Genomic DNA, 27,376 nt, shown 5'->3' on the forward strand with positions numbered 1-27,376 from the left:
GGTACGTCGATGACTTCTTGGTTCTACTTGACACTAACCTTTGCTCTGTACTGGTTGTTAATATTATGAAGGTTTTCAGGGAATACGGCATGGGTCTGCATTTCACTTTGGAGCTGCCAAGAAACGATGAGCTACAGTTCCTCAATTTAAGACTGGCCTTTGTCAGGGATCACGTTTGTTGGCAATGCCAACCGAGATCCACTAAGCCAATTTTAAATTTCAATTCAGGCCACTCAAAAACTGTAAAAAGAGGAATTGCGTCATCTGTACTGGGTGCCGCTCTTCAGAAGTCATGCAAGCACGTCATGGCGCGTGCGTTTGATATTCAGGTCGCTCGTCTTACAAACTCTGGCTTTCCGAGTGACGTGATTTGTTCCGTCTTGGAAAAACTGATAAGTTGAAGAAGCCTGGTCACCGTGATCCTAGTGCCCCGGAAGTTAGCGAGAAAAAGAGGCATGCTGTCATCCCTTACCTACACAGAACCGCGCATGGTTTGAAAAACGTTGGTGCGCGGTATGGCGTAAACGTGCTGTTTCCAGCGCGTAATAAAGTAGGTAATGTGTGCGCCTGGGTAGATAGAGCGTTGTGTTAGAGGCCAGGGAAAGGAAACAAGTGTGTCACCAATCATGTTCGCAAGTATGTGCCTTCTGCTACTGGCGTGGTGTACGCCATTCCTCTCTCTTGTGGCAGTGAATACGTAGGCCAAACGGGGCGCTGCCTAAACGTACGCCTACGTGAGCAGGAGTTGACACTTTCAGGTGCCGCTGTGACGTCGCATTTGGCATCCCATTGTAGATCATGTAGATGTGTGCCCCACAAGCAGAAAACCACTATCAAATATAGACATGTCGATAGCTGAAGCATTTTTTTATTAGATGTAACAGCAAGTGCATAAGTCATCCATCAATCATTCTTCTAGATGAGGAATACAAGTATCTGTTAGACAAGACATGATTATTCTGTTTGTGTTGTTACACCCGTGCTTGGTCTTGGTGACTCATTGATCTGTATATATGTTCTTTCTTTTCGAAAATAAATTTAGTTGTGAGTTCAGCGCTGTGTCCTTCTCTTCTTTCTGTCCGTGTTGACTCCGTTGCGCTGTCGATTGTGACACTCCCACAGGAGTGTCACAATCGTTCAACGAGGCGGGCTTAGAACTGAAAGGAAAGTAACGTAACTGTAGTCGGTTGCATTTGAGTAATTCATGAGTTAGCTCTTTTAATCCAAGGATTATTAGCTGCAATCAATCACAGTCTGACAGAGCGCTTGCGATCCTTATAGGCTATTTTTTCCTGTTACATGTGCAAATCTGATATGTCAGTCTACTCCTCTATGAACAGCATGGCCAAGCCGTCTCTATGTTAGAGGAGTTGCATTATCTTATCTAGTCAAAGTATACTAATAATGAATGTACAATATTCTCAGCTGTCATTCTCATGGAGAATGCATGCAGCAAAGGAGAAATCTCTACAAGTCATTCCAAAGGTCAAACATTTTTTTTAATTATTTCTTTATTTATTCATACTGTCCGCCCAAGGGCCAAGACAGGAGTTGGGGTTACATAGCTGACATGTACAAAGAACAACTGTGGAAACAAATTTCACATGGTACGCTCAAGAAGGCACACTATATGAAAATAATAAAACAAAACGCAAAACTATATTAGAATACATCCCGCATAGGTCACCGATAAAAAGAAACATATTCGAATACATTCCGTACACGTTTCCAAAAAAGAAAGAATAAAAAGAGAAAAAATATTTAAAGTGACATAGTACATATTGAACATATTGATACAGTACATTGAACATATTCAACCAACAAGGAACAAGCTATTTAGTTACAAATATTCTGACAAAGCCTTTTCGAACCTTTGTAAATCGCATTGTTCGACTATGTATTGAGGCAATCGATTCCAGTCATCGATGCTCCGAACCAAAAAAGAATACTTGTATAAATATGTTCAGTAGCTAGGTGGTGTGATATGTTTCGAGCGTTTTGTTCTGGATGTGGTAAATGGCTGTAGTGCGATGTGTTCCCTTAGGTGAACCCTGTAGTCTTCATTCAGTATGTGAAAAAAGAATAGCAGTCCATTATGTTGCATTTTTCGTTTCACCGTCATTAGACCAGCTCTGTCTCTAAGCTCACTGATAGACTGAGCTCTAAAATAGGAGCCACAATTGTAGAGGGAAATCGGTGCTCGGCGCAAAAAGCTTTCATTGCAACTTTACTTATTGCAGAAACTTTCACCGAGAGAAGCCATTTATATGGACTTTCGTTTTGAACTACGATGTTCGCTTCACAAGCACCTTCAATTACTCTTGTCTGGGACGTTTTTATATGCGTTTGTATTTTGTCACTCCTTTTCCCTGCTTATTCGGCGTATTACTTGTGTTGTAAATTTTATTTTCAGGTAGTTGCTATGTGCAAGGTACGTCTCTGTTTATCTGCGTCAGCCAAACAGCATGTTTTTGTTTAGGACTCCTGAACGGCTCCGCGATTAGGCTCAATTAATTTCGCCGGTAATGTCAATGAACGTTGCAAAATCAAGCATACGCAAATTTTGACAGCGAGTATGACTGTAGCCAACATTTTGCTTCCGCAGCTTTTATTGGGATATTTTTACCGGTGAGAAATAAAGAATTGTTACATTCTGCTGGTTTTGCTAGTCTCTTTTCGTCTAAACTGATACTATTCGTGAGCCGGTATCACATTCATCTGGACTGTACACCTCTTCTGGCGTTCCAGTTGTACATTCTGTTTCAAAGTACTTTTTGCAGCACTCATCTGGCTTACGAACATCCTTGTGCATCACCCATAGAACACATTGTGTTCCCTTTGCTCCGTCGCTATGGCTAGTGGTCGTATCGGCCGAATCTGGAATGAACTGTATCTTTTAGTACACGTTTGCATTTAAATAAGAACTGAAATGATAGCTTCTAGTCAAGTGTTTCACAAAAATGTGCTTCCGTTTTAACTACAGGTGGAAGTTCTTAAAATTGTAAGAACAGTCTTTTTGTGCTTCGAAATCTAAAGTTGTAACGCAATGCAGCGACACCCAGCGACGCCCGGACATGGGGCCTCCCATGTCCGGGCGATGCAGGCCAGGGTCTGAACGGTGGCGTGAAGTTGTGGCAGGCTGCCGATATGCAAAGACGGGGAAAACGAATGTGCGAGCAGGCTAAGCAAGAAAGTGGCGAGGATACGGTTAGCACCATTGGTTGTATAAACGATACCACCATACGCTCCTGTGGGAGCATTTATAGCGACAAAAAGACACCGCCGCCCCAAGCGCCATCTGATACGCAAGAGCCACACTGACTGTTGAGTCCGTTGTTCCGGGCATGGGCGCGGCGTGTACCCTTGCCAGAATAGAACTTGGGTCAGGACTAGGGCGGTTAGATGTTTAAACACAATCGCGTTTGAGCGCACGCTTCAAGAAATACCAGTCTGTGTCAAACTTAGGAAGAAATCGCCGCTTTTTTACACATTTATGTCCAAAAACCTTCTTTAAAGGGACACTAAAGAGCAAAACTATTTTTATCATATTAGTAAAGTACTATTTCATGATGCCAAAAACACCACGCTTACTGCGAGAAGACGCTTAGTAAGCGAGAAAACACGCAAAAACAATATGTGGGTGGCGACGCCACCTTGAAGTTTCCGCACCATTCGCCGTGGCAACACATGTTTTGACGGCGCCTACTACGGACTACGTTGTCCCTAATCGGTAAAAAAATGAAGTACATTGTCCTCTAAGGGGGCATAGACTTAACATACCAAGTTTGTGGTAACATTGTTGAGCCAATGGCGCCAAAATACGATAAATACACTTTCAAATCCGTGACGTCACGCGGGGAGGTGTCGGCGCGAAATTTAAAAATGAAACTTTGAACTTGATTTTCTCCTCTATTAATAAACCAATGATGGCGAAATTAACGACCTTAAAGTTCTCAGAGCATCGGGTGTGCTGCCGAGTTGATTTCGCTAACTTAAACTGATGAAAACATTGATCCCCATGGTGGGTACCTGCCGGAAAATAGAACTTTCTTGGTTAGGTTGGGAACTTCGTAATTAGGGTTTCACTAGATTGAGTTTTAACTGTAGAACGACATTACTATCAGCCGGCTATGTCCATTAGAGGACGGAACCCTCTAATGGACATAGCCGGCTGATAATGATGAGAGTGACGATAGCCAGCGAAGTTTTATGGGAAATTTTTAGCGCATCTTTTTATGTGAGATTACAACAGCAGAAAGGTTGCTGACTTGCACTTTTCCAGCGATGTATTTATTTGTTTCTGATCTTCTTGGTATTTTGACACTTCTAACTTCTCTCTTCTCTCTTGAGAACCTTTGCATTTCGCAAAAGAGGATCCGAGTGTTGACTATTGTTCTGACCTTTCAAACGTTCGCGTGAAACCTTCAATTTTATCAGGACTATTGTCATATTATTGCGGTAGCGAATATATAGAAACTCACGTCGCATTTTCGCAGCTGTCGCTGTGAAACCCTAAGTGGGCGAGTCTGGGAAGTCAAGTCACCGACCTCAGCGTCATGGCGTGTGACAATTCAGCCACAAGCACATAAATGACCCCAATGTGCAAACGGTAAACTATTTATAGACATTCTTTGAAGTTGGCGACGTGTGAGTCTCTGAGCTACTTCAGCTTCTTCAATGCCGCAGCGGTGTTCACGAGCTGCTCACGAGATGGTGCAAGAGGCCTCGAGCGCTTAAAGCCCCTTGATCTTTACGAGCGCTGCTGTGCGCGGCAAGTGTTAAAGACAGCCCTATGACGAACTGCTGTACAATTCAGAACTGATGGGTGATGACGTTCATCGCTGTGTTGGAAGCCGTCAAAATGAAAGGACGCGTCTAAACAGCCATATTTCTTAGTTCGCCAGGAGGGCTGCTATATGAGCCCTTTGGTGCAAGCGCAAACTTTTTTATTAAAATATTTTTTCCGGACAAGTCCGCTTTCCCGCCATCGGTAGTGTTTTAATGCGCTGTGACCGCGTAACACATTATCGCCCTCGAAAGACATAACGTTTCACGTGGTCATTGGAAAAACTAAGGAAGATAGATCTGGCTCGTGGGGGTGCATCACGACGTGCTTGTACCTCACGGCATACCGTTGAACGGCCATATATTTGCACCGCTGTGATTTCCAGTGTGGTCATTTCCTGTTACGAGTGCGATGGAGCATCATATGTGCGTGCTATCACGTATTCAAAGTGAAACATCATTTACTTATTAACAGGAAGATCGTAATATATTTATGTCAGCCGTGCGGGGCTGTACTTTCTTCACTTGAATCTTAAACTTACCTCCAATAAAGGTCACACTAACTACGGCACAGTTCGAGCCAGAAGCCAGAAGTTCATACTTTGCGTGTGGTAGTGCTGTCGAAAAAAAGTAATTATAAATTACTCACAGCTTGTAAGCGAAGGGGGCTGGTTATAGTGATCACTAAAACCACCATTTCGACTTCAAAAAGGCTTCTACGTATGGAAGGACAACAGAATGGAAAGCTGGGCGTATTAGATTACTGTCATATTTATTCAAATCTAAGCCGGTGTTTTTTTTTTTCGAAAAAACGGTGTGCGAAAGTGGGGGGGGGGGGGGGGGTCGGCTTAGATTCGAGTACAATGATTAAGTTTTCTTTTTTCTGGCCTTGCGAAATTCGGGGGTCGACTTAGAATCGGGGCCGGCCTATACTCGAGTAAAGGCGGCATGTTCCGAGGCGAATAGAGTAAAATCCATGGCTCGCAAAAATTATACAAGAAAATGGGCGTCGTTAAAGTGTCTTTCTCATACGTTTGTTGCCATTTCCGCTCCTAATAGCCTCTTCGGTGTCACCATAGCAGTATTCAGGACTGCTCATTGCTCTCCCATAGTAGAATACGTATAATACTTTAAATCGTCAACAATTTTTCCAAACACACACCAGAACATGCTAATCCAATGCGCTCAGTGTTACGTCTGTAGACGCAAGGCGCCTTTTGTATGTTTATGTTTCATGAGTGTTTCATCTTCAAGCATTTTACGTGAAACATAACAGTAGCATTGCCCATAGTGCACCAGCTCTTGGTATTCTGTAAAGCACGCCAGTTTGTTGTAGTTTGACAAGCTTTTCAGCTGCTCAGTAACGGGTACGTATGTAACTATCACGTGCAGCGCAAGAAGCAATCTTGCTCACGTTATGCTCATTGGTCATTCCGAATGCTCATAAAAATGATTTGTTGTCATTTATCCGGCAGATAAGTAGCGTGGCATTGTGGCGTCGTTTAGGAGTAGCGGCAAACGTTTCCTAGGATCTCGGATGTTGGTCATTGTAGGCTGCACCTCCAGTTTCTGTCCGCAGATTGCGCGCGTTAGTTTTCTGGCGTAAAGCTACCTTCTAAATCTGCCCATTTGTCACGTATTACGTGAAAAATGTACCGGAGCTTTACTGCTTACCACAATTGCTACAAAGAAATGTATTCCTTGACCAAAAATATTTTAGTGGCACGAAGAACGAGTGACACATATGTTTCTCTACAAAGCACTTCCTTTCGAGCACTTGCATCTGTTTTCCGAATATTCAGAAAATAAGTTAAAAAAAACGGTATGAAATTGATGGCTCTGGTTCGAGTTCAGAGTTATAATTCATAGATTTGATATCGGAGCATAACCTTACTTAAGATAAGAAGCAGCTAACTTCGGGATAATTAATAAAAATTAGTAGAATGACTTCATTGAAAGAGCCGACGCTTTACTTCAGAGCCGCTAGAATCGTTGCGGCACCTGGCGGAGCAGATTTCAACCACGTGCTTCTTCCAACGTGGCCTCTGAGATACGCTTCGGCAGCGGATCTCAGAGCTAGCACAAGGTTAACTAAACGAATACACCAGAGAACACGAACGCCGACCTGCGAGGGCCACTACCAGACACCTAAGCCAATGGTTAGGGTAGCCTGCATTTTTTATACGTCCATAATTTAAAGAGAAAACTAAAAACACGTCTACGCGACCAGCGAATCATCCAGTGTACCTCGTATCACTAAGAATAAGAAAAATTTGTGCTGGCTCAGAGCTACAAAACATTTTTTGTGTTTGTGGCATGGAACTAATATCAGCAAGGTGTGGCAAAGACGCTTGGATACGTACAGATTCAGTAAACTTTGAATATATCCAACAGTAGGACCGCAATACCCGGCGACAGGCTTACTGAAATGTTCTCATATGCTTCAAGAATTTCTTTAATACTCTATTTTGAGGGTTTTAGGTGTACGCTATATTATGCGGGGTGACACGTTAAGCAAGAAGGGAATAAACAAATAAGGAGTTTTCTTACTGGTGAACGGTGTTGTTTGTATGGTCTTGTTGTTCCGGCCAACCCAATATCGTTGGTAGAAGGTGCTGTAACTGCCAATTTCAAAGTTTTAACGGCGTTCCACCTGCACGTATGCTCACCAGTAACTATTTGTATAAATGAAAGTCATGTCAACACAACACCGGGTTGATGAAAGAAGAGCGACAATCGTAGCACCAATAATTTTTTAAAGGCACCAGGTGTGCTTGCATGCCAAACCACCAGAATAATCACGAGAAACGCGTTCGCAGGGCACTACGGATTAAACGTCTAAGGCAACCCTCGTGCGCGAACGTTGCCACATTCTGACCCAATCAAAGTACTACAATATTAATTGTTGGGGTTCAACATCCCTAAGCCACGACATGATTATGAGGGATCAAATCGAAATGCTGTTATCGCAGCTGGGGTCAGTTCATGGCATCTGTCTCAGCAGCGCAATTCTACTGATGCCTGCACAGCAGACTTGGCAATACACAAATTCCAGCAAATAAATTACTTTTTGCTGTAATAAGTAATGTAACATTGTCCATGCCTTACAATCATTTTCTTCCCTCCCTTCACTTCCCGAGTACACGATATACTCTGACTCTTACGCCGCCATCCGTAACAGAACCGCACATTACCCCCATACCTCCAACAGGAGATTGAGCGAGCTGTCTATGCACTGCAACCTTCCCCTGTTTTCCTACGCTCGGTTCCTGGGCACTCGGGGATTGACGGCAATGAGCTAGCTCACCGGCTCGCCCGTGATATATCGCACCGGGCACCATTCATCCCCTGGCCCACACCTTCGGAAGACAGTGGGAGCTCCGTCAAGAACGATGGGAAGATCTCGCTGCGCCATACTATCAAGGAGGTATACCTACAGCTCCGACTCGACAAGCGTCTTTACCCTCCTCCTCATCCATCGCTCACTCTACTAGAAGCTCGAATTCTACGGCACATACAAATGAATTGCCTGATCACCCCCTCTCGCCTTTTTCTTTATAAATATAGATCGGACCCCTGCTGTCCCAATTGCCCATCTACATATGCAGACCTGCTACACTGCCTTTTCTACTGCCTAACTGCTCAGCAATCCAGCTCTTACCCTCCCCCTTCCCTTTCCATCACCACCTGGCTCGACTGGATCGGCGCCGAAGGGGAAGAAGAACAGCGTCGACTGATCGCGCAGGCGGTCGAAATGCTCGGCCTATGAATTTGGCTGAATAAAAGTCTATTACTACTACTACTACTACTACTACGTATTGTTTTTGTGGTCTGCTAATTTAGTATAATAATTAATTACTTCAAGCAAGTAATTCAAGAAAATTATTTATTACATTCAATTACCCTAGACTGAAACATATCATGTCCGCTTTTCTTTGGAATGAAAGATTGACAATAAAAGAACAGAAAATCAAATACAAGTTCATTTTAGCACCAACCTCAAGCGCGAGAAAATGGATAAATATCTGTGAGATTTCAATGTGTACGGGCTCTAATTAAAGTGTACATGAGATGTGCATGACCAATGAACTTTTGTTCAAGTCATTTCATTAATTTTCAAAAGTAATAGTAATATAATGTCATTACTTTCCATCAGCTCTAATTTGCAGAGTAACTTAATCACATTTTAAAATATTTTAAAACATTAATTAGCAATACATTTAATTAATTGTTATGAATAATTAGGCCATCTATTGTGTAACATTGCCTTAAAATTTGCGGTAACGCACCAAGGAGGGTCAACAGTAACGTTTGTTAGAACCAACAGAAGCCTGCTTCTAAAACTTGCCAATAAATAACGGTTGCCACTGCATAAAACCACAGACTTGATAAACTTCATGCTTCCTATATTTATACACATATGCTTATCTTTGGTCACTTTCATGTGACGGTTAGGTCATTACAATGACATGAAAGTTAAATTAAAGATATCTTACCCTGCACCACGATATGGCATAAATTTTATCTTTTGAGTTACTTCACATTTCTTCTCGTATATTTCATCGGTAGTTGTGCTCACACACACAGACTCCTCCCCGCCAGGTGGAGGAAAGTTCCTTTTCAACATATCGATCTGCATTCCTTTCTGTAAAAACTGGGAAGGGAAACCATTTGGTTGCTCTTTTCTGTCCGGCCCCAAAAATATCTCTTGAAGAATTAACTGTACAGGAAATGTTTTGTCCAAATTACCACTCTGTCAATGTGAGATATAAGATATTGTGTTCACCATTTCAGCACAATCACGCTTTCAATCAATCAGCCAATCAGATTTAATTTTACGTAACATGTTAATTACAAGGCATAAGATATACAGACGAGGGTCCCATAGTACTAGACTGCAACATCTTCATTTACGTGTAAAGGCTCACGGCACAGAAAAAACAGACAAAACGAGAATGATGACAACAGACAAAGAGCTGAGTTACAACTGAAATTTAAGAAATGCAGTGGTGACTTGGCATGATTAAATGCAAGGAGACTTGACATGATGTAAAAACAAGAACGAATAATAATAGGAAAACGAAAATCAAGAAATGGCAAAAAAAAAGATCAGAATATATGACGAAAAATGGCACCTTTGCCCATATCACATGTGTTGCTCAAGCTCAAGGTACAAAAATTGAAACTGTTTTTTTTTTAAGCGCAGCAGATGGCACAGTCACGCACTGTATACCCAATATGGCAATCTCAATGGCCTCAATAATTTCACATGTAGGCTGGGAACCACTCCGTCACACCACCAAGTACTTGTCAAATGCGGATTTGCAATCTGCAGTCACACGGGCTAACTGCCCGCTGTTGATCTGGCGAATATCATTTTAACGCGATAGCGTTAAACAGCTCGTATCGCAGAAATTCCGGTGTCTGTGTCGGCGTCGTTCGTCGTGAGCGAAAAATGCGCAATGTCTGTGACCGAAAAATCGAGAAAGATGCAAATAAAATAAATGAAAATATTTTGTTCGGGTGAGAATCGAACCCACGACTTCTCCGTGGTAAGCAGGTGTTCTACTACAGAGCCACCCCATTGCTTGAAGCAGATTCGAAAAAAAAAAGCAATATATGAATACCTTTTAGTGGGAGGAGTATTCTTAACGGATGTAATATTGCGCGGCAGAGCGTCGAATAGCGCCAGGCGTCAAAACATGCGAATTGCGCAACGAGTGGGTGTTTTAAAGGCCCGCCCATTACGAAGCGCTCAGACATACTTAATCATCGTCATCAGCAAAAGCATCAACAAAGTGAGCTGCTGCGTAGGTTCGCGTGTTGGCTTATGGACGCATAGTGGGCCCTTCGCTGATACGCAAAAGGAAGAATTATGGCGTAGTGGGCACTGCGCATCTGTACTTGCAGTAGGCATTCTATAATATCTCGAAAGGGCCAATGTTACGCGCATAGAAGTCCGTTTCCTTGCGGCGCGGTTGAGGTCTGCACCAAGGACCGAAGCCGGGCTAGCACTTAAGAAGGCGATGCACACGGGGCCCGATTACGCTATCGCCTTCTACTCTTGAAGGCGATGCTCAAGCGTCCTCCGAGTTTTATGATCCCTCGAACGATCGTTCCCGCAAACATTGGTAGTGCACTTAACAAAATAACTTACTAGAAATATACACAACGCGTTTTAAACACGCGCATATGTGCACCGCAGTATCTTGGAATCTTGCATAGGGAAGCGCGGATTTGGTTAGCAAGAAAGAAAACACGACAGAAAAGAGCGTCTTTTCTGCCGTGTGTTCTTTCTTCCTAACCAAATCCGCGCTCCCCTATGCAAGATGTCTAACCAACTAGCCCGACAACTGACCATTTTGAAGTATCTTAAAAATTTACGTGCTAGGTTCCGATGAAACTAATTGCTTTGTTTCTAAACTTTATTCGTGTGTTTTAACAGGAAACTAAACTTATATACATTAGGACGGTAGAGCTTCAGGCTAGTTGGTACTGTATTATCTATAGTGTAATAGCGCGGAAACGCACCAAAGACAAGAGAGGACGTCGACAAGCGTTTGTCGGTGTGTCATCTTGTCTTTTGTTGTGTTTCTGCGCTGTTAGGCTGCAGATCTTATATACGTAACAAATGAAATATCTCTAATTTTTCTGAGCATGTGCTATATGGTCACATATTTTTCGCAAGCATTTTCACAGGCATAAGTGCGTGCAAAAAGGTTACATTTGCCAGCGGCGCAGACCTAGCGCTCGTTGTTACGGTCATGGCAAAAATCATAAAATGAAGCAGTTCAAGTTGGCACTGGCCCCCATTCGTATCAATCCTGGCGTGGCTCTGCGGTGGGACAACTGCTTGCCACGCAGAAGGCCTGGATTCAATTACGGCTCGAGCAATGATTTTAATATTTTGATTTCTCGCGATTTTTCATTATAACGAAGCTTCTGTGCCCACAACCAACGGCGGCGACACCGACACTAGAATTTGAGTGAAATTAGCCGTTTAGCGCTATCGTGTTAATATTGTGTATCGATTACCCACCCATGTGAATGCTTTTAAAAAGTGATATTTACGCCTGCGGCATAGACCGTACGAACAAATGGTATTCGATATCAGACACCTCATTCATACGGCATTTGAGAAAGGACAACACGTGACATTTTAGTGTTTATCAAGACATTACGGCGTGATAGGAACGAACACACCTTTAATGTTACTTCGTCAGCTTTGAAGGCGACAAGGAAGAAGCTATATCGACAACGCTCTTGCATACGTCTGGTATTGAGGAGACGTTGCAGCACATTTTCTGCAACTGTCTTCGCTACGCTGTGCAGAGACGGCAATTGATCTTGCTTTCCTGCACCACAGATCGATGTCGCTAGCAACTATCTTTGAAGGCCATCCTGAAAAGACATCTAGAATTAAAACAACGAAAGCCTTGTTAAGATTTTTAGGGACAAGAGACTTGCACGAGCGGCTGTGGACTCATAATGGTGCCGTATACCGCGCAAGACTTCCGGACTGGGGCGTGGTGTGTGTACTCCCTCTTTCTTTCCTCTTTCAATCTACCCCATCTATTTTCCGTGTATAGGGTAGCATACCGTTTATGCTAAACTGGCTAACATCCCTGTCTTTCCTTTCTCTCCTATTTATCTTCCTTCTTTCTAATTTAGTCGTCTAAATAATACTTTTAAACTTGCGGTGAACAGCATTGGAGAGATTGTATATTCCTGTTTGACTCCTTTCTTGACCGTAATTTTTCGCTTTCATATCATTATCAGCCCCAGAATTACAGCGGTGCACTAGAAAAATTTCTTAATTTTCCAATGGTGTTTGGATTGCCTGGTGGTTCCGCGGCGTTCTCTAGTGTCTCTAAGCACTTCAACGACAGCCTGTTATCTCTGTTGCGGGACACACTATAGAGCAAATGATGGGGTCCGTTGGTGGTCAGCGCATCACACCAGTTTTGGTTTTTTCCTTTACATCATCTGCCTCATATGGGCCCCCACCGCTGCTTATCTTCTCTATGTAATGGCATTTCAGTGCCTGAATATTACAAAAGGCGTGCACCCAAACCATCTAGATTTCGCCATTCGCCATGTCGTAAAGTGCATGTGTACGTTATAATTCGCATTGTGTCCTTCCTACATCTGCAATCTGAAAATGCACTGGAAGCAGCATTTAAACTATTGGAAACCAGCCGGGGCGTTCACACGTCGTTCTTCAAATACCGAAACTTTGACGTAGACTGCAGTCTTGTCGACAGCCTTCGTCTTAGTTCAGGTATTTGAGGAACAAAACATAAACGCCCCGGTAAGGCGTCTGGTATATTCCAAATGCTTTGCAATAAATAGAACACCACTGTCTTTATGCATGTTTATTTTTATGCTTTCTAGAAGGCTGTCCTTATCCATATGTATTAGTTAAATTATGCATGCCTGCTATTGTGAACGAGTTAACGTGATTGTTCAAAAGGGGTTCGTCTACCCGTAGCCATATGCACCAAGCATTTAGGTCTCGTCAATTATAAGCCATCGATTGTTCTCGAATTTTATATATGAGTAACTGCACTTCTGTCTATGTGCATCGTCGCTTTCTTCAGTTCATTGAGCTCTTCGCAGCTTAGCTTTATCCGACGTCGTCAGAGTAGTTAGCGTCTAACATTTGCTTTTCTGTGGCATGTTTGCGAAATATCAATAAGCAACTACAACGCTCCCCGGGGTCCCCAACGAAACGTTCCCTTAAACCGGCGTTTCAAAGCGCGGGAGATCTGCTTGTTGTGGGAATAATGCGTAATGGGTAAAAAGGAGCCGTGGTTTCTTTGTTTTCTTCTTTTTTTTTGCGTGACAACTTACGCATAAATATGGGTCACACCCTTCTTAACGCATTGGGGCGCTTCTGTACAGATTTGTGTACTCTCGTTTTTCTCACTCTGTACAAAAAAACGCGTTTTTTTTTCTTTTTTTTTTGTGTGTGTAGAACAGGCCAAATCGAAGACGTGGTGTGCTGACACTCGGAGTCAGAAACTATTTAGCACCTCTCGCTGCATGGTTGTAATCATTCTCCCCGTCGAAGAACCATATGAGAGATAAATGGCGTGCAATGAAGAAATGGTCGCTGTCATTGGCAAGAATATTACTAGAGCCATATCCAACAAGAATATGGTTAAAAGGTGAGTTTCTTTATAAAATATGTTTAAGCGCCTAGTTCAATGAATATTTCAGGGTAGCTTACCAGTTTTTCTAGATTGATTAACATCCCTACCCTTTCTTTATCTCCTGTTCCTTCCTTCCTTTCTTCCTCCCCTTCGAATTGAAATACCGAAGGGGAGGCGAAATACGAGACTGACTTACCTTTGAAATTTGTTTTGAAAACGCAGCGTCTCTTTACATGCAATATTATTTTTTTTCCAAATTGCTTGGGCCTATGGGTTGTCACTCTCATTCCGAGTAGACTTCTCTTGACTGATGCGAAAAACTGTTTTGCGGCGATTCAGCGCTAAATGTGAGAAATACGTATGCGAAAGCATTGCGTTGATTACAACTTATTATTTCAATTACTTTGACAGACAGCATCGGCCAGCAGGGCTGGTGCTATGCGAGTAATTAGCGTAGGCTTCACAAAGACAGAGGCATAGACCATGTTATCAATTTTATGCTTCTTCGGAAACAAATACACGTGTAAAAAGAGTAGAACCAGAAACTACCAAGGTCATTACATCGTCGAGACGTGTGTGCACCTTAATACATGACATAAACAACTTACAAGCTTTTTTTACACATGTAACTGCGTTACAAACTACACTATATACAAAAGTACATACATTCTGAGACTAAGCATTTTGCAATCTACAAAAATCACTATTTATAATAACATATAGGTACAACTTATTTCAGGGGCAAGTCTCAAGGTGATTTTCTAGACAACTGTGATGCACTTCTTATCCGCTTCATACTTAGCATGCAGCCCTTAGCTACTGAAGTAGGTCTGCGTTTGCTAGCGCACGAAAGAAGGCTAACTTTATAGGGGGGAAACGCTTTCAACTCAGAAATACGAGTGATGGAAACATCTGTTATGTGCATCATACATATTAACAGGAATCGTAACATGAATATTGACAGAGGCTAACTGTGGCACAACCGATTTTCTTTAGTGTACTGATGTAGTGCCTTCAAAAACTATCACGTTTGCTACGCGAATTTCACAGTGCGCTTTTTAATAGGTAATCCCTACCTTATGTATTGCAACTATAACTCTTCGACCAAAAGGCTGCTACGAACAAGACATTAATGGAACATTCTTATGCTGGTAGCATAAAAAGTGGTATGCTTTGCTTTTGGCAAGCGTGAGTGCTGCGTTGTGACCGTTGTAGCAGGAGGGTATCATTCCGCTGGTTCTGTGGCCAACATATTGAAATATTACACCTCCTCTATCATGTTTGCGTATTTTGCAATATAACAGTATGATACACTATGTTGCACCGAATTACGTGATGTACACCTATGTCATTCCTTCATTTGCACCGCACTATATTTTCGCCGCGAATGCCAGTAATGAAAGGAGGCTGTCTAGATTCCGGTGTATCAGCCCACATCCTATAAGAATACACCTGCTAAACGATTAGGCAACACAGAGTATATTGTACATAACATACTGTTAGGCATATAGTCATTGGATAGGAAAGATGCCGCCAAGCTTCCACACGAAGCATGCGGTACGCCTTCCACACTGTTCTTCAAGCCCTATATGCACTGCTACAGCACGCATACTCAAGATGACGTCGCGTATTGATCCAAGAACTCGAGCAAGTCCTTATACAACAATCTGGGGTTGTTTAGCGCCATGGCGAAGTGTAAGTGCGTGTAGTACGGGTCGTCGATAAAGTGGTTCTTCTTGACCAATGGTCCGAGGTCCTTGATGAGCTCCCGCACGTTGGCAGGTGGCACAAATTGATCGCCACGACTCCAGAAGATTCCAACGTCAGTCTTAACGTTGCTCAACTTGTACTCTGGGGGCTCTTCCTGTGGACATAGGCACATCACAGTTGTGATATAACTGCTAATTCATCGTTTCGACGTCTGCAAGATACCGTCTTATAGAGGAGACCTAACAAAGATGTCACCACAGACGGACGGACGGACGGACAAACAGACAGACAGACAGACAGACAGACAGACAGACAGACAGACAGACAGACAGATAGATAGATAGATAGATAGATAGATAGATAGATAGATAGATAGATAGATAGATAGATAGATAGATAGATAGATAGATAGATAGATAGATAGATAGATAGATAGATAGATAGATAGATAGATAGATAGATAGATAGATAGATAGATAGATAGATAGATAGATAGATAGATAGATAGATAGATAGATAGATAGATAGATAGATAGATAGATAGATAGATAGATAGATAGATAGATAGATTATGCATAGCCAGTCAAATATTACCCTCGCTATCATGCATTACTCTTGAAAAAATGGCATCTGTTCTGTTCTGTTCTATCTGTTTTGCTGTGGAGAGGTTGAGGTCCATATTGCCTCGGCTACTCCATATCACGAAGTTATGCAGCGAAAAAAAAAAACAAAGAATAATACTGAACGGTACCTAAACATGAACAATCCGAAAAAAAAATCATACCAATACACAGTTTGCTTGCAGCAGTTCACACTATCATAAACTGTTCACCCGCACACCTTCCTTTTCTACTAACAGTATATGCACTAACACATTTCATATAAATCAATCCCTGGCTGTTTATCACAGGCGCTTATCCAGTCCGGTCTCCACTAAAAAATCTGTCAGGAAGATGTTCGCCTTTTTCTGAAGATGCATCTCAGGCCATGGTCCAAGTAATTTCTTTAATGTGAGGGGCCGTCTGTCCAAACTTGCTAATTTTTTCTTTAATTTTTCTCTTTCATTCGCGTATTTAACGCACTCCAACATAATGTGGCGAACATTTTCTTCTGCTTGACCACAATGGCATTCCGGGGAGTTGGATCGATGTATCTTGTGCAGGAAGCTGTTTGTGTAGGCTACTTCCAATCGAAGTCTGTGGATTAAAGTCTCTAAGTGTCGTGGGAGATCTGTCGCTATGAAAAATTTTCTGTGTGGATCAACTTCATAAAGTACTGATTCCTTTGATTTAGGGCTATCAAACCACTTCTCCATCGAACAATGGTTAGCTCCTTGCGTTATAAAATGTCGAATATCCGTCCCAGACACAGGGATTGCGCAATCCCGTCCTTCGTTCAATGCTTTCTTCGCGAGGCTGTCAGCCTCTTCATTTCCCTTTATTCCAGTGTGACTGGGTATCCATTGGAATACAATGTTGTGACCCTGCGCTGAGGCATATTCCACCGTTTCTGCAATACATTGTGCTATTTCACCATTTTTGTAAAGTGATCTCGCATTTCTGATTAGCTGAAGGGCAGGTTTGCTATCCGTGCATATCACCCACTTTCGTGGCTCAGAATTCTCGCAGATAAGCTTAACTGCCTCAAAGATAGCCACCAATTCTGCTGTCGTCGATGAAGATTTGTGGGATAATTTGTACATTCTCTTTTCCTGTATTTCGGGTATAAGAACCGCACAGGCTGACGCTTCTTCAGTGCATGATCCATCTGTATATATCTTCGTTTTGTCATTATGCGTTATATGAAAATGATGAAGTACCATCTGTGCGGCTACTAGAGGCGCCATGTCTGCTTTCTTCCGTATGCCATCTATTTCATAGATAACGTTGAGAAGCGGCAGCGTCCAAGGTGGTTTTGAAGGTTTCCATCGTTTAAATCCTGGTACTACTGCTTGAAATGATGATACACTTTCCTGTAGTCTCGTTGCCGTCCTTTGTGTTAGTGCACCAGATAAAGGATGACTTTCATGTTGCGTGAAAATTCTAAATAAATTTCGACATGTTTCTTTAGCTCGGAGTACTGCCAAAGGTGGTTGTCGAGCCTCTGCATACACTAAAGCACTGGAAGTTGACCGTGGCAACCCCAGACATACCCTCAAGCTCCTTGCCAATAAAAATGGCATATTTTGCTGCGAATTAACACGCCTTTAAATACATAAACAATGTACACAAATGATGTCACGGGCACCGGGAATGTCGTCCACGTGTTTTCCATTTGTTGATGTTTTAATTTACGGCAAAATACGTCATTCAGCAAATACCAATGGGTCCAAGAGACAGTTCAGCTGAAACACACTTCTAGGAAAAGATGGAGGATGTTGTTCGCTGCACACAGACCTAGCCTTGCAAGGCGTACATTCGTACACAGTAATGTACACGGGGTTCGTACTTGGCGTGCACTAATTCACTATATTCATAATCTCGTTAAGACTGCAAGTTCGTTAAAAATTTTATATCTCCACACATCTGAATTAGCTATAATTTGCACTATGATGCACTAGTGCATATGCACTGTAATATGCACCAAATAATATGCGCTAAGTTATATGTCATGCGCCAGCAACAAAAATCACGGGTCTCTGCTAAAACAAAAAATAAATTCGACTTTTTTGTACTCACCTGGCCGTAATATATTTTATTATCTTCTGGACCGTAGTCAAACTTGGTAGCCTTCTTAGACTTGATGAGCTGTTTTGAAGTGCCAAGAAAGAAAAACGTTTCAAAATTAGTTGGCTGTTAATGTGATGGTGAATCACATTTTGCCTGCATAAATGTATTTTTTTATCCATTCTCCACGACCCAAAAAAAGATTAATGGCCACATAAGTGCTATTTAATAGGAATTGCACAGTTCATTATAGGTATATCATGACTTACAGAATGACATTTCATGCAGTTGTTTTCTTTTTTGTTACCTCCGCAGCAGCTGCTTTCAGTTATTGACATATTCCAAGAATTTTTTGAATGACAGCTATAAAAACACATGTTGGCAAGTTCTGAAGTTATACAAGTGCATGAGCATGGCCTTCGAGATACCCTACCGCTATTACGTTAGAACTGTACGTGAAAATAATTTTCTGCGAATCTTGATGCAGGGAATACGTCGTTTAGAAGTTGACCAACCAATATCAGAAAGAACTTATGAAAGATATGTTTTCAGGTTTTAACCCGCGGTTATGTTCCTCACCACAACCTTTTATTCGTTGATTCATTTAATCGCCGTAAGTACAGAAGAATGTCCCGGAGTTACAAAACTGTATGGGGGACGGTCTATGAGTAATTAGACACATAGTAATTGGCATATTATTGGCAACATATCATTGACGTCAACGTAAAAGACGTTAATATAGCACATAATCAGAAGCCAATAACAGTGCTTAAGATATATGAAATATCAGTGGAATACAATATAGTCAACTGTGTAGAGTGCAACAAAAAGTAATATCTGAAACGGCAAACGAAATGCACGTAAAGACATGGTTAGAGAATAAGAAGTGACACATTGGCAAATGCCAGAACTTTGCAAATGCCAGTCTTTGTGCGCAAGGCAGATTACTAAGGTGCCTCTGACGTTTTCCAGTGTTTCATTAAACATGTTTAAAGGATAGAAAGCAATATTTCACACAAGAAAAACGACAAGACAACAAGATGGTGTCATATAACCACATATCTCCTCTGTAACGACACTTCTTGAACATTCATATCGTCATCACTTGATGAAGACATCGCCGTGTTACTGAAAGCAAACCCTCGAAAAAGAGTGTGTGTCATCTGAAAACGTACCTGTGAAAAGTGAACGATATTCTTCAGTGAAGTCCCCGCAGGCAGGTAACAGAGGTACACCGGTATTCGAGACTGAAACATTGCAAGCAAAACACAATTATATTGTGGCGTTTGACATGCGGAAAATGCACATTCGGTTATGAACAATTCGGTAATATGTGGCATCTGGAGCACCTTAACGTGCACCTAAATCTAACTACACGGGAATTTTTCTTGCGGTTCACACTAACCAAGGCAAAGCCGCGAAGGCCAGTAATCGAACCTTCGACCTCGTGTGCTTATTAGCGGATCACGATAGCCAGTGGCTGATCCACGTTGTCGCATGGTTCAACGAAGCTATAAGTTTTGGTTTGGTCATGGAGCATGGCACGCTTATTCAACGAGTGTCTGATGACGAGCAAACGTTCGCTCTTAGTTAAACTATTTCGATCACCGCTGCCGTCGTATGGTCATTTCCAAAATTGAACTGTGGAATTGTAATTAAAGCCGCAGATTTTTTGTGAACAAGTTGCATACCTAAAGGAGACGTCTACTGCAAGCTGTAAGTAAAATTCATCGCCTCCTTTTATGTGTGAAAACCCTAATAAAAAAAACTCAGCGGAAAACGAACGAAACAATAAAACAAAAGCTCTCTACACGGCGCTGCAGATGAAAGGAGTACTAGGAACGCTTCGACAACAAATTCAAGTATATCTGTAACGTGGTAGCTAGTTGATGACGTATGGTACTCGGCCTGTCTTATCAGTCACCGCTTCCGGTACACCGTTAAGGTACAAAGTGCACTTTCAGTACCTCGTTCATGTACTTGCTGCCCAGGTTGGTCAAGCCGTCGCCCAGGAAGGAACACACCGCTCTCGTTGGCAGGGCGCAGAATGTTCGGAACAGTGGCAGCATAGGGAACCCTTGGGGCATGATCTCGTAATGGCCAAGGGTAATGGCCATACGCTGCGCGCAAATAGGAGAGAAGAGCTGTTTTAAACCAGTTTGACACATTCCCGGATTGATTGATTGATTGATTGATTGATTGATTGATTGATTGATTGATTGATTGATTGATTGATTGATTGATTGATTGATTGATTGATTGATTGATTGATTGATTGATTGATTGATTGATTGATATGCATTTGCCGTATTTTACACATCATATCGCTGAAAGAATGAATGCTTAATGAAAAAGAAAAGACGAGCAGGAAAAATTGGTCAACCCTTGCTCATTTCCTATGATCCGTGGTGACACTCTGAAAGCTTCTACCATACATGTAATGTGCCACAGTTCTTGGTTATTTCATCGCGTCAACGTTTCGTGACTCAGATGGTTGCGAATTCTAGTGCAGAACAGTGTCCATGTTAACACAGGCGCACTATTATCGGCGCATTGTTGTCCCACAACAATAAACGCGATTACACTTGAGTGTCTGCACTAGATTTGATGTTGTTCTCCTGCTACGTTTAGGTCACGAGTGGCGTTCGCGCGTCAGCTTGACACAGCATTCTTGATAGAAGAGTGCCGGGCACTGCATTTTTAGCTTGACTGACGAATGTTGTTGTTGTGGGAGGAAAAGCCTCAGCAAAAGGTGATAACATTTTTGTTTTTTTTTTTACACTAAGGTATGACTTTGTTATCAGTGTCAAACAATCGTTCATTATTATTGTTGCTGTCCTCGACTTTGTTGTTGTTGTTCCATCGGAACACAGCAACGCCAGATAATGCGCCTATAGACGTAGGCTTTGATAGAAACTTCATGATGGAGGAGACAGCAACGCTACGCCTATCGTATTGGTGTGGGAAAGGTAGCAAGAATAGGGAAAAATAGAGGTAGAAGGCGAATCCCAACAAGAGAACATCGCAATATTACTAAGCGAAAGCAACTGTCAATTGGTCATTGCAAAAACGTTAATTTCAGACAAAGGTTTTAAATAAAGCTATGGTGACTACCAGGGGCTACCTCCAAGCCAGACATAGTTAATGTTGATGCCCTTAACTTTCTTTGTCGCTGTCTGTAAGACAACTTGTCACCACTGGCACAATTAGGACTGCTAATTTGCCTGATTCGGCATTGTTCATCGTACCGACTAAATCTCACCACGCGCACAACAAACGAAAAATGAACCTGACGACATTAGGCGTTAATAAAAAACGTTTATTTACCAACCCATATCAGCCAGTCGGATGCTCTTTCATGGCTCTAATCTTTGAAATAAACAGCGCAATAAACGGACGGCGATGGAAAGGAAACACAGGTCCGTTTTTTGCGCTGTTTATTTCAAGCGTGCACAACCAACTAGCCCTGTCAGGTACTTTGTCTAGTCTTTGAGTCAGAGTGATGAAAGAGCGTACACGTGTTTTTGAAAATGTTAATTAGATGTGTATAGCTTATGCAATAACGTACTTTGATGTCTACAGGCTGTCACGAACATTAAGACGCCCACTTGACATTTACTGTCGTAAATATAATTTTTAGTGGCATGAGTAAAGAGTGACGCTCTTGTTTCTCTTCCGAGCATTTCCGGTAAAGCCCTTACTTCTGGTTTTCCGAATATTCAGAAAAAGTCTTGTAAAAAAATAAAACTGGTACGAAATCGAAAGTCCTGGTTGAAGTTAAGAGTTATATTGTATACATATGTTATCGGAGCCTATGTTTACTTAGGATAAGGGTCAATTAACTGTCAGGATAGTTAATTAAATTTGAGTGAATGGGTTCACTGAAGGAGCAGACGGTTTTTCTTGTGAGCAGCTCGGATCGTTGTAGCGCCTGGCGGAGCAGATCTCAACCACGCGTTTCCTTCTACGTGGCCCCTGAGATCCGCATCAGTAGTGGGACGATACGCAATGTTAACCTAGAGAATACACCAGGGCACACGAACACCGAGGTGCGAGAGCCACTACCGGACACCTAAGTGAAGGATTAGAGCCATCTCCAAATTTTCTTGTACATCCTCTTTGTTAGAGCATGGCCTCCGAGATGGCGGGCGCGCGGCTTGTTACACGCCGCGCGCCGGCTATCTCGGAGGCCATGGTTAGAGTATACTAGAACAGGGGAGTGCTCGGAACGAGTTTCGAAAAGTGAAGCCCAAACATGGTCAATCCGCTTGTGGCGCTGCGATCGGTAGTCTGCAACGTGTCGTCGTTTAAAGGAGTACTGACACGATTTTGAAGTGCAGCAAAACGGACGTTTTTGGTTTCCTTGGCATGTAGTGTTAACGCTCTCCCCACACCGCATCCGGGAAACACGTATACATATTTCAGTTTGATTTTAAAGTTTTCATCTCCAAGCATCTGCAAGGTAGCTTCACCGCATGGAGAACCCTATGACGTTTCAAGTCAGCTCACTTGGTTTGCGAAGTCTGGGTTCTGCATGCAACCTAAATCACAGAAATCGCTGTCGGAGGCACTGGACGACAGTTCACTCATCATGAACCACGTTCGACTGACATCAAAGAACAGCAGGTGCATATTTCCTGGGTTGCAGTCTGCCCGTGACGTCACGGGCAGACTTGACACGTCACTATGAAGCCGCCCTCTCGAAACCGAAACCGAAACTGCTGGTTGAAAGAAGCGGTATTAAAAATATATGCAATGCATCCCCAGGCACCACGACACTCTTTTTAGGATTTTCGACACCCGTGCTTTCATTTAGAGCAACAACCCGAAAATTTTTAAAATTCATGTCAGTACTCCTTTAAGGGTAGCGCGCGGCTCCGCCGAAGTGGTGCAGGGGTAGAATGCCCGCTTCCCACTCAAAAGGCCCTGGTTCAAGCCGCAACTGTATATGGTGGGGTTTTATTCTTAGTGTCACCTTTTTTTTAGCTGCATAGGTTTTCCTTCGTTTCTTAAAACTAGCTTCAGTTGCTGCGTGTTGCTTCAAAAAGTAACGCGAAATGTGAAGTAAAACAGAAGAAATTTAGCAGTGAGCGTAGTTATTTGCAGCGCCACCGCCAGGGATTCAACAAAAACGCAACGTGTGACCTCCCAGATGTTTGATCCCCAGACTCAAAACGAGATGTCACATTTTACTTTACTTTTGGTAGCAATACGCAGCATCTGAATCTAGATTTCAGAAAAAAAAGGAAGACCAATACAGCTACAAAAAGTGACACTAAGAATAAAAACCTACCATCTGCAGCTGAGATTCGAACCCGGGCCTTTGAGTGGGAAGCGGGCATTCTGCCCGTGCACCACCTTGACGGAGTCGCGCACAACTCTTAAACGACGACACATTGCAGACTGCTGATCGCAGCGCCACAAGCGGATTGATCCTGTTTGGGCTTCACTTTCTGTACATTGGTGCTGCGGCCGTCCCGATCATTTCCCTGTCCCAGTACACTATGTTTTGTTTCTGTTGTCCAGCCGTAAAGAAGCCATGTTTGTTTCACAAGAAAAAAATTTAAAGAATGTGCCTCACGATGAAAAAGAAATCTGTTTCCGCCCGGGATCGAACCGGGGACATTGCGCGTGTGAGGCGCACGTGATAACCACTACACCACGGAAACGGATGCGAGAACGCACTTCTTAACGACTTTGGACCATCTATAATTGCAGAAAAGGTTCGTTGATCAGTGCCTTAAGGTCGAGCGCGAGCCGTAGAACAAAAGTCATCAAGTTTGCGATTGTATCTGGTATTGCGAGACGTAGTGAAAGTTATTGCAATAACCGTTGTGTAACAGAATGCGATTTTTGCTGCGTTGTCAGCTCCAGGCTGCCGGAGGATTGGAGGCATCTAAAACCACAAGTTGTGGTTTTACCTATAACGCTTAACGAGGCTATATCTCATATGCTCTGAAATTTATTTATTTATTTATTTATTTATTTATTTATTTATTTATTTATTTATTTATTTATTCATTTATTCATTGATTTATATGTACCGTAAACTTATCGTAATAACTTACCGTAATATGGTCTGCAAGAGGCACCAGCATGGCGAGAGCATCCACATCCATGTGCGACAGCTTGTTGAACGGTGCCAGGCCCGCAAATGCTTTCACCTGCGTCAGGCGTACGACAATGTAACAATGCATACGGCAAAGGAACGTGTAATAGCACAAGCCATTATAATAAGCAAACCCGTGCGTGTATGTACGTATGTATCAAGAGAGAGAAATATATGAAAAGGAAACGCAAGTAGGTTAACCTGGCGCGAGTGACCAGTTTGCTACCCTGCACAAGGGTGGGGAAATAGGGGTAGGAAAGAGGACAGAGAGTGAGAGAGATAAAATGAAAACGAAAAAAAACACAGGCACATGCACACACACGCAAGACGTTCCAGTCTGAGCCGTTCTGAGAGACCGGTCGAACGCAGAAAGCGCAGTAGCGCTTGCACAGCCTTTTTCTGTGACGTTGGGGCCAGTCGATGGCGCAGGATTCTTTCTTCCGACAGAGTGCGGTCGTCCAATTTGTCGAGCGCGTTGCAAAGTGATTGTCTCTGTGAACAGTACATACTGCCCACAGTATGTATCAAAAATTACGGGGGGGGGGGGTTACCCCTCCCCGTAATATTTCAATTTTGCATGTGTGTACAGGTGCACGTACAAACGCACGCATGAACATACATAAAGGACGCAGAATCTGCTTATGCTTGTAGGGCGGCATCTAAAAAAGAAAAACATGGCGGCTTTCCCCAGAGCTTACGTTCCGTGGCACCCCTCCCAACATTCCGCTCCATTTACTATGTCAACGTACTACGTGTTCTGAATTCAACAAGTCACGTGACCTCTGAAAAACAACTTGCGGATCACGCATGCGTCGTCACAACCGATACACCATGACCTCAACTGTTCGGATAATTACGGTCGCTGTGACATATGGACACTACGCTACGAAATACACTCAATGGTCTGTTGACAGACGATGCCTCGCTTTGTCACTTCGCGATTTTCACCATCGTGGTGTCGTTAATCATGACTATATACCACCAAGAAAGTGTGACGTTTCATGCCCTCACCTTGTCGTTGTACTTTGGCTTCTCGGACATCATGGTGAAGAACATGAGCGTGCCCTGCGAGAGGCCCAGGTAGAGGAGGTCTGTCCGGCTCGTGTTCTTGAGGACGTAGTCGATCTGAGCCGGCAGGTCGTACTTCGAGTGTTCGTGAAACCTGTGGACAAAAGTTTTGCGTTATAATCGGGCAAGGTATAACTGTATCGTGACGTTTCCCCAGCACTTCAAGTTCCCCGCCTTTTTCTCCTCTAAGGCTCTCTCTATGAAATAAAATATTGACAACCACCCGAAAGCTTCCGTCAAGTGCGTGACATGACGAAACTGTACTCTTCGGTAAACTGTAGGTACTGTGCTATGACTCAGATGTATCACAATGTTCTCTGTCCTGAAACTTCGTACCCTTTGCGGAGTTCTGCTAAACTGCATCGTTCTCACTTCCTTTGTGATGTTCACTCGACGACGCACGGTATCTCTGCCTGCAACACTTTCCTTGATGGTTGATTATTCGAGCACACTAGGACGTATAGGTACGTCGTATATCGAAGAAACGCAAACCGTAATGTATGCATTCCGGATGTCGCACTTTTTCCTATAAGGATCAAGTAAGAAACCAACAGTAACAATCACCGTTTACTCATAGTGAAAAGTACCGTTACATCAGAAGAATTATTTGAAAAGCAACCATACATTTTAACGGTCAAACATATTAGTCTCGGATTTTGCTGGTCACAAACATTGTTGGCTTAATTCATGGTTTATATGTAAACACTCATGGCGTCTAAATATGTAAATATTTTTTACATAGCTACATTAACTACGAGAATGAATCGTGGCTAAAATACGAGATTCTTCCGAAACAACGAGAAAAAATTAAGTTTTGCCGCAAGTTAGAACCAGTGAATGCGACAGCAACAAACTGCAGTGTTATACGAAGTAAAGCTAGCAGATTTGTCATTTAGCATCTCACCAGCTCCAACCAAGAGGATCAGCTAATGCTGTTCGCAAGTTCCCAGAACGTTGCCCGAGTTAAAGGCATCCTGGACTAAGCTAAGCTACCTTCTAAATAAAGATATTTATTCTCTATGTGGACCTGGCGTAATTCAACAAAACGCTCGCGCATGGAAACGCAGCCTCTGCACCGGGCGAAAGGATTTCCGCGCTCGCTATGACTTATACACAAATTGAACGGTGAGAACACACCACGTACAAAGGTATGAACCGTCTGCTGATTCCTGTCATGATAGGACGCGCGCCACCGCACCCGGCAGCTCAAAATAAACACTTTATATTGGAGCCACGCAGCCCCTCATCAGGATCTCCCCCACTCTTATGAGCCTTCCGTGCTATGGAAGACAGCCAGCACGTTTCCTTTCTGTTTGAGCCATGATCGTCGGCTGACCCCGCACGCTTTCACTCGCGCATTGACCATACGACGCGCGGGGCAGTGTAATCGCCCTTGGACTTTATGCAGAACCTCACGGCGACGGTGACGGTGAAAATGCGCCTGTTGTGCTGATGTAATTGCTATCTCGACAAAAAGAAAATTCACTCACGAAAAGTTCCAGAATCTTCGCGAACGTGCATTGAATTTCTTGTGACGCTTGCCGTACGTGTTACCTCGCACGTTTCCCATCCAGACATCGTATTTGTGGTCCGCCAGAACGTAACCTGCAAAGATAACATGCATTATAAACACACATGTGAGTGGGATAGGAATTACTGTCCTTTTTTTTCCCTTGGGAATACTAAAGTAAGTGTGCTCCTCTTTCAGCGGGATTCTATAGGGCTTAACGAAAACAACTGAACTTTCAATGCGATTGGTGGATTAATGTAAGCATGTTCTGACACGGTTAACAAGACCTACGCGATATCATGCGATGCTTTGACACGCTCTTTGCTGATGCGAATGAGCTTCCTTGTGATACGAATTGCACAGTCACTAATAG

At 42.9% G+C, this 27,376-nt stretch overlaps 2 protein-coding genes, 1 long non-coding RNA gene and 1 other non-coding gene across 4 annotated transcripts in view; 1 reads left to right on the plus strand and 3 right to left on the minus strand.

Annotated features, from left to right (window-relative positions):
• Positions 1-944: 944 nt before the first annotated feature.
• On the minus strand, positions 945-9,433 carry LOC119402661 (uncharacterized). The gene is made up of 4 exons (XM_049418660.1): positions 9,282-9,433; positions 7,336-7,406; positions 5,328-5,402; positions 945-2,877 (listed from the first exon to the last, which is right to left on the minus strand). The coding sequence occupies exons 1-4, from the start codon at positions 9,422-9,424 to the stop codon at positions 2,681-2,683; spliced, it is 486 nt and encodes a 161-aa protein (XP_049274617.1). The 5' UTR covers positions 9,425-9,433; the 3' UTR covers positions 945-2,680.
• A 3,987-nt stretch (positions 9,434-13,420) lies between these two features.
• The window catches only part of LOC119401665 (uncharacterized), a 53,912-nt gene continuing 39,956 nt past the window's right edge, over positions 13,421-27,376 (plus strand). Inside the window, exons 1-2 of the long non-coding RNA XR_007417364.1 lie at positions 13,421-13,582; positions 13,763-13,955. This is a non-coding gene — a long non-coding RNA (uncharacterized LOC119401665). The remainder of the gene's footprint in view (positions 13,583-13,762; positions 13,956-27,376) is intronic.
• Positions 14,432-27,376, minus strand: part of LOC119401663 (gastric triacylglycerol lipase) — a 33,136-nt gene continuing 20,191 nt past the window's right edge. Inside the window, exons 3-9 of the mRNA XM_037668580.2 lie at positions 26,984-27,098; positions 25,437-25,587; positions 24,385-24,480; positions 20,284-20,436; positions 19,492-19,563; positions 18,329-18,397; positions 14,432-15,804 (exon numbers count right to left, since the gene is read on the minus strand). Of these exons, the coding sequence (XP_037524508.1) occupies positions 15,553-15,804; positions 18,329-18,397; positions 19,492-19,563; positions 20,284-20,436; positions 24,385-24,480; positions 25,437-25,587; positions 26,984-27,098 (908 nt within the window). The 3' untranslated portion in view covers positions 14,432-15,552. The remainder of the gene's footprint in view (positions 15,805-18,328; positions 18,398-19,491; positions 19,564-20,283; positions 20,437-24,384; positions 24,481-25,436; positions 25,588-26,983; positions 27,099-27,376) is intronic.
• Trnav-cac (transfer RNA valine (anticodon CAC)) lies at positions 23,913-23,985 on the minus strand. The gene has a single exon. It is a non-coding gene; the product is annotated as a tRNA-Val (tRNA).

The sequence above is a fragment of the Rhipicephalus sanguineus genome, chromosome 8, assembly GCF_013339695.2.
Source record: "Rhipicephalus sanguineus isolate Rsan-2018 chromosome 8, BIME_Rsan_1.4, whole genome shotgun sequence".
In the NCBI taxonomy this organism is placed as follows: domain Eukaryota; kingdom Metazoa; phylum Arthropoda; class Arachnida; order Ixodida; family Ixodidae; genus Rhipicephalus; species Rhipicephalus sanguineus.